Genomic DNA, 19416 nt, shown 5'->3' on the forward strand with positions numbered 1-19416 from the left:
ATTAAGAAATAATAATAATTTATTAATATATTAAAATCTTCAACAACTTATTTCAGTCAATAACACCATGAGGAAAAGTGTCAACATACTGGAATAACTAATTATTATTGTTATTATTATTATTATTATTATTATTATTATTATTATTATTATGTTTACTAAATTGTAATGTTAACAATAACTACAACAACAACAACAATAATCAATATTTTTTACAATAAAGCATTAAAATGTGTAGTAGTCTGTAATTAGGGGTAGTAGTATTAGTAGTAATAATAATATTAAGCACGTATAGTGTCTCTCCTAATACTATATAATTAACATACATGTCGTTTCTATTCTAATAGTGTTGCACTGCTCAGCCCCTGATGAATAATGAATTGTGTACCAATGAGCATATTTTTATTCAGGCATCATGCTGGACATCTGTGCGGCGTTGAAGGACCCCAAGGCATCGGTCCAATCACACTCTTTTCTCGGGGTCGTCTGCTATTCAACGCTCTAGTACTGCGGCTGCTGGCGGTTCACTAGCTTTAGCCGTGGTCTTGTAGTGAGCTCAGAAGGCAGCTGTCAAAGTGAGGATATTTTTTCGTATTGAGTGTAAACAGGAAAACAGCGCGCGTCCCGCTGGCTAATCCAACCGTTACCCGAGCGGCGTGAAGCGGGCTTTTCTGAAATGGACGCCTGGAGGGAAGAGAGCCCCGGCGGCAGGCCCCAGGACAATCGACCATAAGGGTTAACGCTAGCACTGTTAGCCGAGACTGTCTGCACTCGCTCGGATACATTTCCACTGTTTTTATACGCGCCTCGCAGCCGATTTCTTTTACTTCGCTTTCGTCACTTTGTTATTCAGTAGAAACACACTTTTTGTTCGGGGGATCAGTCGTCTTGTTTCTGGGAAACTTTGTTAAAGTTGTTTATTTTCCGTTATTGCATAGTTCATGCACTAAACAACAGACCTAACCGCCCTCTCAGTGTCTAAACGCAGTATTTGACTTCCTCGTTGCACACATTTCAGTTTCTCGTGCCGTTTACGCGACTCCGACAGTCACTCTGTCGTTGTTATTGTTTCGCCGCAGCCTGAGGACTGACCACAAAGCGTCCCGATGGAGGAAAATGACAACATGGACTATTTCTACAAGCAGGTTTTGCAGAAGGACGTGACCCGGCGGCTGCAGGTCGGCCCGGATCTCATAGACTACCTGAGCGACCCGCAGAGGTCCGGGGATGTGGAGCAGGACAAATCCCGCCTGGATAAAACCATAGATGAGCTCTCGGGATGGGTCAACTCCAGCAATTTCAAGGTACATAGCGTGTGACCTGTATATTTAAATTGAGCGTCATAAAAACTGTGTTATAAGCCGGATGGCACGTAAGTTATGTGAGATTCCTGCATTGTTCTTGAGTGGCAGTCTTGAGCCAAACCCAGCCGTTCATTGTCATAAAGTCTATATTTGCATGCAGATCTTTAATTGCATCAGGCTAATGTTATTGTGCGTTCAGCTCTGTATTATTCTTTCAAACTGATAAAAAAAAATGCTAATATAACTGTTTTTTGAGAAGCTTCTGTGTATGTGTTTAGGTAAAAAGTGTTCAAATAGTACATTAATATCAATGTGCATACATTACATATTCATTTGTGTCTAGGAGGTTGGATTTGCTGGTGGGGGGTGTTGTGAGGATGGGGGAGGGTCGCGTGGGGTATTGTTCTGTTACACTGGGGCTGTAAGGGCACATGTCACTGCAGTCATTGTATATGAATTATCCATTTACATATGCTTTTTTGTGTGTGTGTTATGTTGATTAAGAAAAGCTAATTGTGTTTGGGGATACATGCCAGTCATGTTTAAATGGCCTGTGGATGCAGGCTGAAGCTTTTATGCTGGCTCATGCTGCTGCTAGTGTTCAAGGCTGAGGCAGAAATGGTCACTTCTGCAAACTGTGACAGTGAAACGGGAAGCATGGAACGAAACATGATTGAGTATTGATGTTTTAAAAGCAGCTTTAGATGTTCATCTGTGTATTATCTTCAGCTGGTAGTTGTGGTCTTTAGGGATTGATGTTAATGGATGGCTATGACATCAGACTCATTGAGGTTGGATTTTGAAATGATGAGGGTGATTCATAAATTGGAGACACAGCTGCAGACTTCTACAAATGTATGTGGTTTGATAAATGCAGGGTGTCAAATTCTTTGGCTCACTGGTTGAAGATCTGGTAGACCGTTTTCATCTCTACACTGAAATATATTTTGAAATAATTGAGTTTTTTTAATGTTTATAACCACATTTAAAATAAATAAATAATTGTATATATTTAGCAATTAATTTATAATTAAACATTTTAATCAAAATATTATATTTAAATTCATATTTATCAATAACGATATTATATTTATTGTGTATAATTATATACAACACTGTTAATTTTCTTAATGTCGATTATTAACAGAGATTAACTATTATATTAAAAATAATAATAATAAAATAATAATAAAAATCAAATAATAAAAAAAAATGTTTTTGTATTTTTGGTATTTTGAATCATATAAATGCTCTCATGGTGACTGCTTTTAAAAAAAAACGTTTAAAATCTTACCCCAAACCATTTAACAGTAATATATATTAGAGCTATCACAATTTTCTGTTCATTTATGATGATTTTTTACTCTGAACTATAATGAATCTGTCATAGAGGTGCTGTTATAGGTGAGAACAGATAGAGAAACAATGCTTTATATAGAGTTAAACGCTCAATGAGAAATGATCTAAGAATGGAATTGATTTAAACACACATTTTCTGGAGAAACCAGAAATCGTTGCTGATTCTATCAACGAAAAGAAATGAGGTTAATCCCTAAAGTGTGGCTGGACTCATTGCAAAGTGTGTAGTTGAACGCTGTCCAATTAAAACACATTTAAACCATTTCCAGAATGAAACGCCCAGGTGTTTTCCAGTTTTGCTTTTCAGGTGCACTCTCTCTGTTATCCTTACTTGGGACTCTCTCTAGCTGCTTTGCCTAAAATAGGTCATAACTGGAGCTTCTGGGATGTAGTGAATATTTGATTGTGTCTCTGGAATGTGAACTTCCATCCTGCACTGCCAAGAAACACACTGCAGCGATCCCACCGCAATCCTCAAATATAGTCCGTCTCTCAATGTCTTATTTTCATTCACCCACTCTCACTCAATAACAATAGTCTGTCTTAAAGACATAGCGCTCTGTAACCGATACTGTATCAGATACCGAATAAGCAAAATCATGTGTTTGAAAATGCTGTCCTAGAGTTTGCCTGCAAGAGAGGAAGAGTGAGGTTTGATGTTTTCAGCTGATTCGTCTCTTTCTTGCTTGGTGTCAGGTTGCATTGCTGGGGATCGATATCGTCAGCGCATTTGTGGATCGGATGACTGATCACTTCAGAGGTTATATCGGCACAGGTAAGTGATGTGTGCACACTTGTTGCTTGTTCCACTGAAGTCAGAGCTTCAATAAGGCAGCATTAGCTAAAGATCTTCTCCGTTGCATAATCAGCAGAAAGGGGAATGCCAGGATGACTTGCCATGCATATGACACAATCCACAGGCTCAGTGCTTGTCTCTCAGCTGTTTGAGCCCCGCCTCCTCCTGTTACCACGGGAACGGGTTGTTTTGATTATAACAGATGACCCCCCTCAATCATCATACCTCATTCATCTGAAAACATGGAACAAACTGTGTATAGAGAAAGGAATGAGATGACTTCACACAAAGAGTCTGTTTGCGTCTGCATGGTGTACAACAATAAAGAAAATAACATTTCTGGCCAACCAAACAGATAGTTTTGTTTCATATTTGTTTCAAAACATATTTGGGGGGGGGGGGGGGGGTTGTTTATGTTAGCTTTACAAATGGTTGTATTTGCGTATTGCATTCTGGGATTAACATTTTTTTATTTATTAAAGCTGCACATTATTATAGGGCTGCACTATACCATTAAATCTAAATAAAATTGAAATTGTGATATTCCTTAGTGCAGTTATCAAATCACGAAGGTAGTGCTAAATAGTGCTTCGACTGAAGCCAGCACTGTGTTTATTTACACACATGTAGCTCGTGATTAGCTGTTTTCATCATCTCAGAGCAATTAGGTTGACTGTAAATACTGATTCATATGATCTCATCTTTGCTCATAGTTTGGATCACTGGTATGTATTTGACATTTATTTTTCATGAAATTTGCACAGAGAAATGCTTGTAAATTGACCGTTGTCAGCAAATGAGAAGCTTATGATCTTCCTGCGGTTTTTGGCCAAAATAAAAGCTTAATGGTTCAAAAAACATAAAAAAATGATGACCTTAAACATTACAGTTTTAATTAAACAGTTGTACTGTAAGATAAAATAATCAATAATAGTTATTTTATTATCATTTTTTACTGTAAAATATTAAATTCATGATGTTACATCTTATTACTATTGTAATGTAAATATTGCAATAGAATGCTTTTTATTTTGTTTGTTTCATTTGTTATTACAGTAGTGTTAGTATATTATAGTCACAAAATATGAGATCCATATACAAGCAAGTACAGCAAACCTGGAGCTTTTCTTTGAAGCAAAAAAGAAAAAAACAATTTTTTAATTTGTGCATCCCTGCTTTTTTTAAATGGCCTTTTAAACCTTTTTTCCCCCATTCAGTGGTGCCTGCATTAGTTGACCGTTTGGGAGATGCAAAGGATCAGGTTCGAGAGCAGGCACAAGCGCTCATTTTGAAGCTGATGGAGCAGACGGCAACACCCATGGTGAGCTAACTATACAGCGGGTGGGCAGATCATCACACCCATTCACACCGACAACAAACCATGAAGCCACTGTCTAGATTGTGTGTGTGTGTGTGAGAAAGAGAGCTGCTGGTTGAATAGAACCAAATTGAATCCCTTTTGCCAGTGATTCATCACTTCCTTTCGTAACTCATCTCATTCTCTCTCTCTCTCTGCTTTTGTAGTAATGGATATGTAATGAACCAGTTTTACCGTTTCTTTTGCTCTGTCTCTGTGTAGTATGTTTGGGAGAGACTGTGTCCTGGTTTCAAACACAAAAACTTCCGCAGTAGAGAGGGACTCTGCATGTGCTTGGTTGCCACACTAAATGCGTAAGTCCTTCATACAATCCCATACATTCTCACTTTGTAAACACACCCATATTTTTCCTGGAAATCTTGTCCAACAGGGGGCACTTGTTTTCCATATCACAGTATTTTGATGCAATCAAATCCCTTGAGTTTATCACTGGTAGCAGTGAACTAGCAGTCAGACATTGCAACCTGTTTTGACATCTAAATTCACTGATATATGATGTAATCTACAGACATTCGCTCATACAGGTTCCTTGTCTGTCATACATTGTAAACCAGCTCGGCCCACTGAGGTAATCCTCTTACCTGCCTGTATCGATACCAGGATGGTCAGATTAACAGATTAACATTCTCATTGAAGCACTACATGAACAAAACTTGTTTCTCAGTAACATTACTCCCAACTGTTGACACAAAAGAGCTGGCAAATTATCTAAAAAGCATTATGCTACATTGTTATTATAATAATACAATGTTGTATGCAATATAGTTTGCCTTAATTACAAAACAAATTTGAAATTGCAGTTCTTTGGGTTTTGTATTACATTATGGGTTAACCACCTTATGTCATTCCAAACCTGTTGGACTTATTTTGACAAATGTCTCAGTGTTTGTTTAGTTTTTTATCCATTCACTGAAAGTCAGTGGGGTTCAATGCTCATTGACAACAGCCGGAGTTTTCTTCAAAATATGTATTTTATTAAAAAGCAAAATAAGCTTGATGATGATTCCAACTGTGTGTGTATACAAGCATGGAAATTTGAACTGGCTGTGAACTGTTTGTTTCTCTCCCTCTCAGTTTCGGCGCTCAGACCTTGAGTTTGAGTAAATTTGTTCCACATCTCTGTTCACTAACAGGAGACCAAAACCCCCAGGTATGAATCTGAGTCTGTGTATGTTTGTAATGCTTGGAATGTGTGTGAAAAAAGTAAAGCAAGTCTTAAAAGTAAAAGTAAATGCACTCTTTCTGTCCTTTGTGTATGTATGTATGTGTGTGTTGGTGTGTGTTGGTGTGTGTTGGTGTGTGTTTGTGTATGTGTGTGTGAGGGAGGTAGGCAGTCCGCACTAATGTTAGGTTTCTAGAGATGTACAGCTGAGTTCAAGCTCCCGCTGGGCGAATGGGCTCACAGAGAAGAGCATGAGATTTAGAGGCTCAAATGGGAGAATGAGAAAAAGAGAGATCTTTTAGAAAAAAATGTCTGATCAATCCCAATCGTTCCTCTCTTTTTACAAAGATTTTAATGTAAGGATGCATTTAATTGATCAGAAGAGACCGTAAAGACGTCTCTAACATTACAAAAAGATTGCTATTTCAAATAAATGCTGTTAGTTGCTAACATGGGATATTTCTTGAGCACCAAATCAGCATATTTAAAGGATTTCTAAACGATCATGTGGCACTGAAGACTGAAGTAATGGCTGTTGAAAGATTCTGCTCTGCCATCACAGGAATAAACGCTAAAATATACACTTTTTCATTGCATTAAAACAGAAAACAGCTATTTAAATTGTAATATCATTTCTACATATAACTGTTTTACTGTGTTTTTGATCAAATAAATCTGCCTTGGTGTGCATGAGAGACTACTTTCAAAAATATTTCAAAATATTACCCCAAACTTATGAATAATAGCATATGTAACAATCAGCATTCGCATAGACAGCAGTTCAATCAGATGCTGTCACATGATACTGCATGTCACCAACTCTCACAGAGTCGTGTTTCTTGGTTAAGAAGTGTGTGTTGTGTTCCACAGGTACGGGAGGCAGCTATAACAACCCTAGTGGAGGTGTATCGGCATGTGGGAGAGAAAGTGAGGGCAGACCTCAGCAAAAGAGATCTACCATCTGCACGGTTAGTATGAGTTACTGTTCGACCCGCAAGCTTTTTCAGTTTAATGACTGTGGGTTAAGCCAGAAGCATCATTCTGTCTCAAACCCACTCACGTGTTATACCCACACCACGGTTGTGTTGACAGTTTCAGGAATGGTGTAATTACTCCATGAGTCAGTTGTAATGACTTCGATCTTCCAGATTGTTTGTGCGCATCGTGGGCGTATTTTTGGGTGATTTATTATGAAGAATTGTACAAATGGCAGCACGTTCACATAGATTGGACACACCTATATTTAAAGGATACTTTTGCATGTGGTAATTGTGTTTAAGGTAGGAGTGCTGCTCATTTGTGTTCCTTGTTAAATACCAGTGATTTTTAGGGATGACCATTATAGGAATAGTTCACCCAAAAATGAAAATTATAAAAAAAACACTTGCTCTCCCTAAGGCCATGCAAGATGTAGATAAGTTTGTTTCTTTATCAGAACAGATTTGGAGACATTTAGCATTACATCACTTGCCCACCGGTGGAGCCTGCAGTGAATGGGTGCCGTCTGAAACATCACCACGACAATCCACAAGTAATCCACATTACTCCAGTACATAAGTTAACATCTTGTGAAGTGACAGGTTGCACTTTTGTATGGAACAAATGCATCACTAAGACATTTAGCTGTAATAATCATGATAATGCTGCTTCCAGTGAAAATATCCGTCCACTGTTGTCATCTCACCTCAGAATCCACTGGGTTGTTTGTTTACATCAGATTTGTTTTTGGACAAATGTGAATGGTGCTTTATCATTTCAGATTGCTTTCTTGTATCAGGATATATAACCTTTTCACTGAAGAAAACAATATTAGGGATCGTAGACGACAATTTGAAGTTAGGCCTTAATAGTGAATTTGTTTATTACAAACACACAGCTTTTTGCTTCACAAGATGTTAATTGATGTACTGGAGTCATTTAGAATGCTGTGATGATTTTATCAGTTCATTCTGACGGCACACATCCATAGCAGATGATCCGTTGATGAGCAAATGATGTCTAAAAATCTTTTCTGATGAAGAAACTCATCAACATCTTCGATGGCCTGAAGGTTTTCAGCAAATTTAGATTTTTGGGTGAACTATTCATTTAAATAGGACCGCATAAGATATGCATGTATTAGCATATAGCCTATTTATTTTTAGTGTATTTTATCAGATTTGAAATATATATATATATATATATATATATATATATATATATATATATGTGTGTATGTGTGTGTATATCTTCACTAGACTAGTGGACTGTTCTGTTTACAAAAAAATCTTGCATGTTTTTTTTCACAATTTTTTTTTTTTGTAAATCAGAACCTAGGAACATTTAATTATCTTTCCACACACAGAAGCCCTTGAATGGATTACTCGACCTGTTTCTCTCGAGATCAGCCTTTTGATTGAATAAAAGAGTACTGAAACAGCATTAGATTATTACAGAACTCGATTTATTAGTCCGTCATTGCAGTTCTATTGTAAATTTCAGTACATGCACTCTATCACAGTCTGAACATTCTAAGAAGGTTATTTGTAATGTTTGTGATATGTGTACTGTCTACATTCCAAGAAATGTACTCATTGGTTTCCTGTGATAGAATGATGACAGTCTATTTACATTGTGTTTAATTAAAAAAGGATTCCTTATAATCTGATCAAATCTTGCAGGCTGACTTCAGTGTGCACGTTGATCTGTGGTAAATTGAGTTTTTGAAGACTGTGTCTAATACTCCTGCATTCCTCTCTGTCTGATGTAAGATCCGTAAGGCGCTTGGACAGACTCCATTGGCTGCATCGTGAACATTTCATGATCAGTTTTATAATGCCAGGGGATGATGCTGAATCAAGTGTTTTTTATTTTATATATATATAAACATAATGGATTCATTTCCGGAGCAATCTATGTTGTTGTTTTTTATTTAATGGTGCTAGATTTTGGCACGTTTGCACTATTTTAATCTCCCAGGAATCAGATTTAAAGTTCTGAATTATTCATGTTTAGTAGTCCAGATGTTTTAACACAAACTAAACTACATGGGGTCTGGGATGACCCACATGTTCCACCTGGTTTCCATATATATGGTATGATGTGTCAGATTGTCTGGTGTGTGACATGGTTGTGACTCTGACACATCATCTCGGACAATACTGCTGGTCTAGAACACAGAAGTTCATGTGTCTGCCCGTGTGAAAGATATATGAAAATCTATTTGATTTGTAATTTGTGCGTTTCATTGCTTTCTCTAAGGGTGCATCATATTTTGGCTGAATGATACAAAGAGCCGATTACAACTAAAGACTAATACATTTATGAAATGAATGTTAATGTATCTTAATTATACGTGTTTGTATGTGCACACAAAAATATTTGAATTTATATTTAGTTTAAATTATTTCTTTATATATACACAAATATATTTTATCCATTTAAAAAAAGTGTTGAAAAATATAAATCAATACTGCAACTTGAAAAATTCCCTTTATATACAAAAAAAATCTATTGAGGCATATAATGCATATTAAATACTTCTGTATAGTTGATTTAAATCTGATTTGATTTCGTTAATAATTGATACATTTTGCAGCATCAACACCGTTACTGCGTCCTCATTGAACTGACTCGAGCTGAATAACGTCTTCATTATAGCTGCTTCACAGCAGAATTTGCTTCATTTAATAACTTTGCATCATTAATTCTGTTATTTTCCTGTTTAATACTGTGAAGCTTCTTTGAAACAATCTGTATTTTATAAAGGGCTACAGTATATAAATAAAGGTGACTTAAATATTAGGGCTAAGTGATTATTAGTATCTTTCTTTAATTAAAAAAAAGCCTAGTTAAATTAGTATAGAATTTTATTCATCTTATTTATTTTATTAAATTAGTATTTTATCTTATTTAGCATTTATTACCCAGGTAATGAAAATATTTTACTGCTCATTGTATCAGCTCGAATGTATCAGTAGATCCCTATTAAATATCCAGTTTTGAACAATGTGCAATATTGCTTTAAAAAAAATTAAAAAATAATTTTAATACGGTCCAATAACAAATTTTGTCTAAGAAATACACATGATTTAGTAGAGAGCATTTGAGTTCACACTTTCTTTCTTCATGCATAGTTTAGTGAGGGTCCGATGTTGTTTGGCACTTTGCCTTTTTTTGCCTTGTTTTACACTTTGCCTTTGGAATCCTGTTCCATCACATTGATATGATATGATCTGATCCCCCACACTCTAGGCTAGGCACAAAAGCCCGAAAACCACTCTAAGCTACTGTACATACAAACACTGTAATCCAGTGTCTGCGCTGCCCTCATTCAACCAAGAGATAACAGCTACAAGAAAGGACATGCATATTGTTGACATCGATATGGTTTGAAAGGAGCTCGGGCTCAAAACAGGAAGGAAAGCGAGTGAGAGGGCAATCGAGACGCGGGGGGTAGCAGTGAGGTCAGGGGGAATGTGATCAGTGCGTGTGTGTGTGTGTCCCCGTGTGCCCGTGTCTGGAAGGGGGAGGGGTGGGAGCCCTGTCTCTGAGCGCCACCGCTTTAGCCCCTCCCACTGATGTGTGTTCCAGACAGGAGGTTATGTAAAGGGGAAGAGAATTCTTGCGCTGTGTATCTGTGTAACACACACATACACTCACCGGTGGGCAATTTCTTCATTTTCTGTGGCGCACAGACACACGGCAGTCGAGTCTTTTCAACGCTGTTCGGCCACATATGAAGGGCAGTATGTCTGAGCAGGTGGGTGGGACCTCGCATGCCGTCCCTCTGTACCCTTTTCTTCCTGTCGTTGCATTTTCTCTCTTTCTTCTCATTCTTGGCTGTTCATTCACTTTTTCTGTTTCATTACATTTTAGCATCTCGTGTTACAGAATAGAAAGAGCAGATATCCTAGAACGGTTGCGTTAATAGGGATTGATGATCTGTGTGTATGTGCGCACGTTTATAAGAACATGCCAGATTCGTCTGGACTGCAAGCGCTGCGTTGAGCATGCATGCAGCATCTCACATGTGGCCTTGAATGTGCAAATTTACATGCATATCGCATGTGAGAAAGTGAACGTGCATGTTATTGCAGGTTATTAGGGTCTGCTGGTCCAGCACATTTATGAAATACAATTTAGTCTCATGCAAGGGTGTAAGCATCATTTATAGCTGCTGTTTAGCATTTGGTCTGCTATACATTGGGCCGGTGAGGGACAGTAATTAGGCTGCGGTGTCTATTTAATTGTTCATTGCTCTGAAAATAGTCTTGGCAGGCACATAAAGGATAGTAATTAAGCGATAACTTTTAAGTGCACACTGCAGATGTGCTGTGTTTTTTTTTTTTTTTTGCAATGTATATCACTATGCCTGTGGTTCTTCTGTGGTATTATTTTAACCTTTTGCATCTTAATTGCCTTTAATGCACATCTTTATGGCTAATAATTTTTCAAGCTTGAAGAAAAAAGTTAATTAAAGGCCTTTAAAGCTACTTAGTAGAACATTTTCTGTGAGTGACGTTTGTTGGGCTCTGACAGCGGTGCATGAACATGTAGAAAGGCAGAGCTGTCTGTATCTGTTTTAATCAGAGGCAGCATTATTGTGATGGACATATTAAGGCCGTTGGTGCAGTTGCCACAGTTTTATTCTGTTTGAAGTGTGCAAGATGTATTTGACTTCAGAAGGACTGTTTGTTGTGCAGTGAAAGGGAATGAAACACGTTTATTGCGTTGTCATTGCACTGTACCATCCCATGAGGGTGGGTGATATTACAAAAAAAGAAAATAAATCTTTGTATTTGAGCCTTTTGTCGATTTTCAGTATGAACATTACCGTTCAAACATTTGGGGTTAGAAAGATTGTTTTGAAATGTTTTTTTGAATCTCTTATGCTCATCCAATTGGGACTGAAATATTATAATTTAAAATGTTTTCAGTTTTAATACATTTTAAAAATGTAATTTATTATTGTGATGATCCTTCAGAAATTATTCCAGTATGCTGATTTGGTGCTGAAGAAACATCACTTAATATTATCAATGTTGAAAAAGTTGCTTAATATTTGTGGAAATATAATTTTTTGATGAATATAAAGTTCAATTCAATTATAGTATATCACCAGCTAAATTATTGTGTATATTTGATATTGCCCACATTTACACTTCATGATACCTTTTTTTATATAATACCTTAATTTCTATTGCTGAAGATGGCAAGTTATGACTAAAATATTCACATTAAAGTTATGTGCTGTTCATTGAGATTGTGTGTATTGTTTTAATGGTAATCTCAAACCATTACTGTTCTGTGTGTTTCAGGTTACAGACCATTTTAAGCCGTTTTGATGAAGTACTAAATTCGGGGAACATGGCTCTCAGCCTGAGTCAAGGTAAGTTAACTTTACCATGTTTGTTAACTCGCTAAATCCTGTTGGCAACACTGGTCTCCATTGGCTTCATTTACAATGCTAATATTAGCCTTTGTCAGTGTCTTTGACCACCGTACTGAACATAAGCCTTTGACATCTGAGCTCCAGCTTTAACCGCAATGCTACTTTCATCTAAATGCTAATCCTCATGTTTTTCATTACCATTACTAGAGGGTTAACTTCAACATAAAGTGACTGGCTACGTCTAAATGCTTGATTTCTCTGTGTCCATTTGGTCTCCAGTGAGTTAGATTTAACGTGAGTGCTAGAATCTAAATAAGGGAGATGGTGTCAGACTTCCATGGCCTTGGAAATCTCCATGATGTGTTTGGCATATGTCATATGATGGAAGAGTTGGATCTCCAGGCGGATCACACTGTGCTGCTCTTTTCATGCCCCTCACAGTTGGTTATGGTGTTGAGGTGGTGTTATATAATTATATAGTGTTTTACAGTGACTTAAGCTATACCATGGTTGCAGCTGTTGTGTTTATGAGGGTAAACGTGTTTTTACTGGTGTTTATGGGTTCAGCATTATCTTTGACTTGAGTGGAGGTACATGGAGGATTTCAGATTAGTGAACAATCAAAATGCACAATATTTGTACCATATTGTAGAGTAGGGCTGCACGATATTGGGGAAAAAATGACATTGCGATATTTTATTTTTCTGCGATATATATTGCGATATGAAATCTAATCTAATATTTTCTTACAAACAAAAACGGGGTGAACACACTAACATTCTCATCTTAAATTATTTAAACATCGACACCATTGTGTCAGTTGATTAATATGTGCGAGGGAGAGAGAGCAAGACAGCGCTCGTGTTGTTTGAAGACGATGAGCGTGCGGCCGGGGCTCGATCGCTCTCTCTCCCTGTCTCTCTCTCTCTCTCGCACGCTCGTGCTCTCTCTCTCTCTCTCTCGTGTGTGCTCTCTCTCTCTCTCTCTCACATGTGCTCTCTCTCTCGCGTGTGCTCTCTCTCTCTCTCTCTCTCTCTCGTGTGTGCTCTCTCTCTCTCTCGCGTGCGCTCTCTCTCTCTCTCGCATGCTCTCTCTCTCTCTCTCGCACGCTCTCTCTCTCTCTCGCGCTCTCTCTCTGCCCTGTTAAACTGACAGGACTTAAAAACACATGTAAATAATAAACTTTCACTCTATGATGGTTAAACTGTGCAATTAATCTGCGAATCACATTCGTCAAGGGCCGGGGAGCAGCTGGCCCGTACAGTTAATGAATAACAGATCAACCACGACGGCCTACATCGCACATCCTGCGATGTGACTATCGTGGATTCGTACATCGCGATATCGATGCTTAAACGACATCATGCAGCCCTATTGTAGAGTTGCTCCAACCTTGAATATTGAGTATATGTTTAGTTAACAGTATAGTTGAGTATATGCAGTGTTTCGTTCTTTTCCAACTTTTCCAGTCACCTCTTCTTTTGTCTTTGCTTGTTAACTCTTACCGGAATTATTTATTATAGTGCTTCATGTTTTGAAACATTTACTTACATTGCTTGACCTTTGACATATGTGAGTTTGGGATGTTATTTATGACTATACTAGCTATAACTAACTAGCTACTACTTTATGTTAATAGAAGTCCAAACCAGACCCGTTGCCTGTAATCTGGAAAACAGATTTAAGACTTCTCCTCTGCTGCTATAGGCCATTAAATGGATAAAATCTGATTCCTATTGGTCTTCGAGACCATTCACACTTCAACAATGTCTCTTCAAAAGTATTGGTGAACTTCCAAGTGTTAAACTGATTGTTACGCTTGGCTATGTGCCTTGAGATGCATCTGGCCAGAATTCAGTATAAGAACAGGAAGGGGGTCGATCGCCATGCAGCCAACTTCCTCACTAGTCATTTTTTTTATTTGGCTGAAGACAAAGTAGACGACATTCAAAGAGTTTTTTCCCAGCCTTTGGCTTTGCCAATGGAGCCGCTGTGAGGCGAGGGTTATAGAGAGGGAGCTGAGAGCTGTGCCTGTCACGGCATTACTCTGACACTGCGTGACAGAGAGAGAGAGAGAGGATGAGAGAAGGACGAGAGCAGGACGAGAGAAGGAGAGAGTGAAAGAGCTGCCTCTTCTCAGAAGCGTTAAAGCCATGTCTGTCGGTGACGATGGAGATGGTGAGTGTGTTTATATATTAAATAGTATGGAAATTAAAAGCTGTTGTGTTGTTTGTATATATGAAAAGTACAGTATGCATTATGATTTGTATTTGAATCTTTTGGAAAAAATGAGGACATGGCAGAGTTATTGTCCGGGAAATACTCTCTTCTAGTCATGATCTGCATCTCTTTCAAATGATAATGTGCATTTCTGTTCAAATGAGTATACCTACTTGTCCTTAAAGTCCAAACAATGGAGTTTAATCAGAATGTATTGCAGTTCTTGTCCTGAAAATGTAAGTATTCTATGAGATGCTGTTTGTCTGTCGACTATAAATTATTTTGAGTACGAGACTTGTGTTCAAGGTATGTTTTTGTGGGCTTACTGCACAGGCTGCTCTTTAGCTGTTTGTCTTTCTGGGTAAATAGCTTTGCTTTCTTTTCTCCGTAATCCTGATAACCAGATTAAATAGCCAGTTAGGTTACAGACTGACCAGTGAGGACTTAGACATCAACACTCAATCACCCATCCACCAATAAGCAATATAGTGTTAATGGCAGTTAGACTGACAGTATGTGTGTTTCCAGGTCAGTTTTGAGTGAGAAATGTCACATATTAGTGTGCAGTCAAAAGTGTTATTTTTAAATGACATACATATTCTTCATAACTGGCAATGTGTGGGTAATGTGTCATTACATTGATGACTTAGTCACGATACAATATTACATTTCTTTTATTAAGAATCTATATCTTGCAATCTTTTCCGTCCTTGAATGGTGCTTTGTAAGATAGAGCGATCCGTTTTTAGTTTATATAGCATTAAACTTTTAAACTTTTAAACTTTTTTATATAGCATTTAAACTTTCTAAATCATTGATTTCCCACTTTAATAAAAATAATAAAAAATTCGAAATTCAGTTTTGATTTCGCCCTCCAACAATTTAAACACAATTTAAATACAACAATCAAGATAGAATGATTAATGTGCCACATTCTGCCCCCTTTCCAGTGGTGCTCTTTCGTTCCTCCATGAAAGCCCAATTTCATTTGCAAATCAGTATAATCATTTAACAAGACTTTTGCAAAATTGGATGTGCTTGATTTAAGTTTATAAGATTTATTTGTTTTTAAAAGCCTGAAAGAGTGCTTGTGCTTCCTCTGGAAGATTATTGTGTATACGCTCAGAGACAGAACACATGTAAAGCCATTTTTAGCGCCTAAATGGTCAAGTACACACAAAAATGTGTCAAAATGTGGCACTTAGTGATTATTCACATAAACCCTTGTTGGTTATGTAATTAATGTAAAGAGTTGAGAATGAAAATACTTGTGTAACAGTAAATTGTATCTGCACAGTTACAGCGGGCTAATACTCCTGTTGCCCGCTGTGTGCTTAATATTAATCAAACAACAACAGACACATGCAAAAAAAATTATTCTTTAGATTTTTTTTATTACTGGTATTCCTTTGCTCTTTTATTACTGACATTTTTTTTTTTTAACTAATATTAGTTACTCTGGTAAACTACTGTGGTATTGAGAATTGTGACATTTTGCTGGTCTCTAAAATGTATATGTCATAACAACCTTATTTGCAGAAAATATATATTTGATAGATATCTTTATATATATATATATAGTAAGGCTGTGCAATTGCAATTGTAAAGCCGCTCCTGTGATTAGTAGTAAATCTCCATCACATGCTTTCAGATGGTGGGGCATTTACTACACAGAGCCGTAGTTCACTGACATCGCGTTCATTATCGCAGATGAATCACATTAGATTTTAAACATGATATAGCCTTGCTCGTCAGTGAACTACGGCTCTGTGTAGTGAATGCCGCTCAATCTATAAGCAGGTGATGGTGATATATTACTAATCACAGGACCAGCTTTACTGACGAGATGCAGAATTTTTTTTTGCTTTCAGCTACCCATTTTTGGCATACTAAAATTCAGACCAATGTTATTCAGTCTTTTTTTTTTTTTCTTTTAAATCCACTGATGCGGGCTGCTCTTTTTGTCATGGCAACAGCCTTTGAGAGCGGCCAGCTCTCTCTCTCTCTCTCTGTCTGTTTTGCTTCATCCTTGCCTTTTCTCCCTTTTTCCCTTCAGCTTGTCCCCTCTTATTTTTTCACTCTCGCTTCCTGTAGTTGTTTTGTTCCTTTTGGCCTGCCTCATTCTCACTTGATCTTGCTCTCCAGGGTCGTCATTGGCCCGTCCTTGTTAGATTGTTGTTCACGCCCTCCCGTCTAAACAAAGGGCGGGTTATGCTACAATGCTAATAATGCTAAACACATAGGCCAAGACACCGAGCCCTTTCAGATCCGCTAGTGGGGTCAGCATCCATAATGTGTCAGTGCAGTCAGCCCTCGGCTTAGTAATGGGGTCACAGTGTGACTGCACACACACACACACACACACACACACACACTTTTTGAGCTGTAGCGGTGTGGCCTTTGTTCTCATCTGTATTTACACATTTTATTCAACCATTTGTATGTCTGAAACATGTACCATGAATTTGGGTTTAAACTACGATGGTAATGCAGCACCATGATGCTAATTAGCTTAGCTTGAGCTCCAGACAAAACAAGCCTCATTGAGATGCGAGAAACATCCTCAAATCTCAAAGCTCACTGGCTGGTCACAGATGACGTCATCACTCTCCTGATTGGCTCTTCGGGTGCTGGGATGGAGGAGGGGGCGGTGAGGAGCAAAGTGCGAGGGAGGGATTGATGGAGGAGGAGACGAGGAGGAATGGAGCTAGAGTGTAATTGAGAGGAAGATGCCGACCAGCTTTTGGGTGGTGGTTTCTGCAAACCTTGTTACATGCCTTGCTGATCGGTCTCGGGATATTTCGGCGCCATGAGAACTGCTGTCATGTGAGCGGGAGCTTGGGCGTTGCCTCAGATACGAGAGAGAGCCACGCCCGCCTTCAGGCATGAGGCGCCTCATCTGCAAACGCATCTGTGACTGTGAGTGCCTTCTCAAGGTGTTTGAAATGTTGCTGGCATTTCAAATAACTGTTGATATCTGAACCAGTGAAGGAATAGGGTGTCGCTCAGGTGCCGTGGAGATTTGTGGTGTTTTTAATAACCGGTGGATGAAACGAGAGACTGTGTGTGTTCTTCCAACCTTGCTCTTTACTGGATGCATCCAATCTGTTCTTGTGTGTGGGTGGCTTTGTGGAGTCTTTGAGTTGTGCAGGCATTTCTCTTTGTGTGTGAATGTGTTTAAGTGATTTAATGTTACCTATACTTCCTGTTTTTGCTGTTTGGGCCTCAATTATGTCCTGGGTCTTGGCTGGTCATTGATTACTTACGGTGATATTGTGGTTGGGAGGAAATCAGACATGAACTTGTCTTGGGTTTCAGTGGTAATTAATTTGTTGATATATTTTGATATATTTTGATATATATTGATATATTCTGATTATTAATGAATAAGATATATATTTCAATGAGAATATGAGACCGTTACTACAAAAATAAGTTATTTTTGATGTATGATCAGTGTGCAGTATGTCTATTTTGGAACAGAAATTGAGGCACTTGATCTCAGCTGGTCTGATCTCAGACTTTGATATCCTATTGATTCATGTTCTCATTGCTTTTCTCAGATCGTAGTTTTGATGATGATGACTCTGTGGATGGAAGCAGGCCGTCATCGGCTCAGGCTGCGTTTAAAGTACCCAAAGTACCCAAGAAACCTGGAGACTCTGCAAGCAGTTCCAGACGACCCAGTGCCACTGGAGCTGCCAAGACAGGTGAGACATGTGTGACATTGCATTTTCATATCCTAGGGTGCAGAACAGTTTTGCCTTGATGCTGTTAAGCAGCTTTGTTGGGCATGTTATCTAGATAAAATAAATGTGCTGTGCATTTTAAAGTCCATATTGACTGATGACAGACTCCATTATTATGTGCTGTCAGGAACATGTTATAAGATTATCATTTTGGTGTTATGTCTAAGAATATTTTTGTTAACATTTTTATATAATGCTAACTTTATATGTATTGAAATGAAATGGATGGAAATGTATTAGAAAAAAATTGTTTATATGAAATAACCATTTGGTGAAGCCTATTTTTAGACAGTTCAGTGTAGAAAAAAAAACATTTCACACATGAAAGGTACTTTGAAAGGTATCTCGCTTGATTTTCTCTTTTAATTTGGAACTTGATAGACACGAACTGGAGTATTACTCTTAACAGATTATTCAGTCTGGCATCAGTGCAAAAACAGCTTCACATTACGTAATAATGAGATCAAAGTATTTATATTATCAAATGGATTGTTCCAGTTTTAAATTCTAGTTGATGAACCACATTCAGAGCTGTTGTAAAATATTCACCAGTTGTTACATGCTTGGTAGCCATACATTTATTTAGATTTGCGTTTTGGTTAATAACTTAATATCCAGTTTTACAATGTCTCGACTTGATTGGGACACATTCTGCTGTATATGTTTTCATTATGTTGCATTACTGTTTGTGTTTTTGCATTGCTTATATACGAAATATCTATTACAGTATAGAGAAATATTTCTACTGGTTGTAAAGTCATAAAAAGACTCTCTGTTATTGTATGAGATGTATACTCTAACTGAGATCAAAACATCTTATGGGCATTGGGCAAAGTGGGCAAAGTGTTTTGTTTGCTCGTTATTTCAATGCAATTCATGTAATTTGTGTAGCTGTATGCATTGATGGATTTACAGAACACAAAGTTTGCACAAATCACTTTTTTTGTTAAAAGTACTTGGCTTGTATCAGCAGTTCAAAATGAGATGACTTTTTGCTGAGGCTCATTACAAGCTTTCAATTTTTAAAAAAGTCCACCCAAAATGCTTTGATATGGGGTTTCCTGAAGGTGACTGA

The 19416-nt window shown here is 37.7% G+C and overlaps 1 protein-coding gene across 31 annotated transcripts in view; it reads left to right on the forward strand.

Moving 5' to 3' along the window:
• The first annotated feature begins 435 nt into the window (after nucleotides 1-435).
• The window catches only part of clasp2 (cytoplasmic linker associated protein 2), a 48824-nt gene continuing 29843 nt past the window's right edge, over nucleotides 436-19416 (forward strand). For 14 of the 31 annotated variants that reach the window (XM_052584382.1, XM_052584383.1, XM_052584384.1 and 11 more), the window contains exons 1-8: nucleotides 461-1304; nucleotides 3360-3438; nucleotides 4677-4780; nucleotides 5039-5130; nucleotides 5912-5987; nucleotides 6870-6967; nucleotides 12299-12369; nucleotides 18156-18302. In XM_052584382.1, the coding sequence (XP_052440342.1) occupies nucleotides 1107-1304; nucleotides 3360-3438; nucleotides 4677-4780; nucleotides 5039-5130; nucleotides 5912-5987; nucleotides 6870-6967; nucleotides 12299-12369; nucleotides 18156-18302 (865 nt within the window). In that variant the 5' untranslated portion in view covers nucleotides 461-1106. Of the gene's footprint in view, nucleotides 1305-3359; nucleotides 3439-4676; nucleotides 4781-5038; nucleotides 5131-5911; nucleotides 5988-6869; nucleotides 6968-12298; nucleotides 12370-17313; nucleotides 17512-18155; nucleotides 18303-19416 lie in introns of those variants that run through there. The other 17 variants (XM_052584403.1, XM_052584393.1, XM_052584389.1 and 14 more) reach the window with 6 other exon arrangements.

Source organism: Carassius gibelio, chromosome B19 (assembly GCF_023724105.1).
Source record: "Carassius gibelio isolate Cgi1373 ecotype wild population from Czech Republic chromosome B19, carGib1.2-hapl.c, whole genome shotgun sequence".
NCBI lineage: Eukaryota > Metazoa > Chordata > Actinopteri > Cypriniformes > Cyprinidae > Carassius > Carassius gibelio.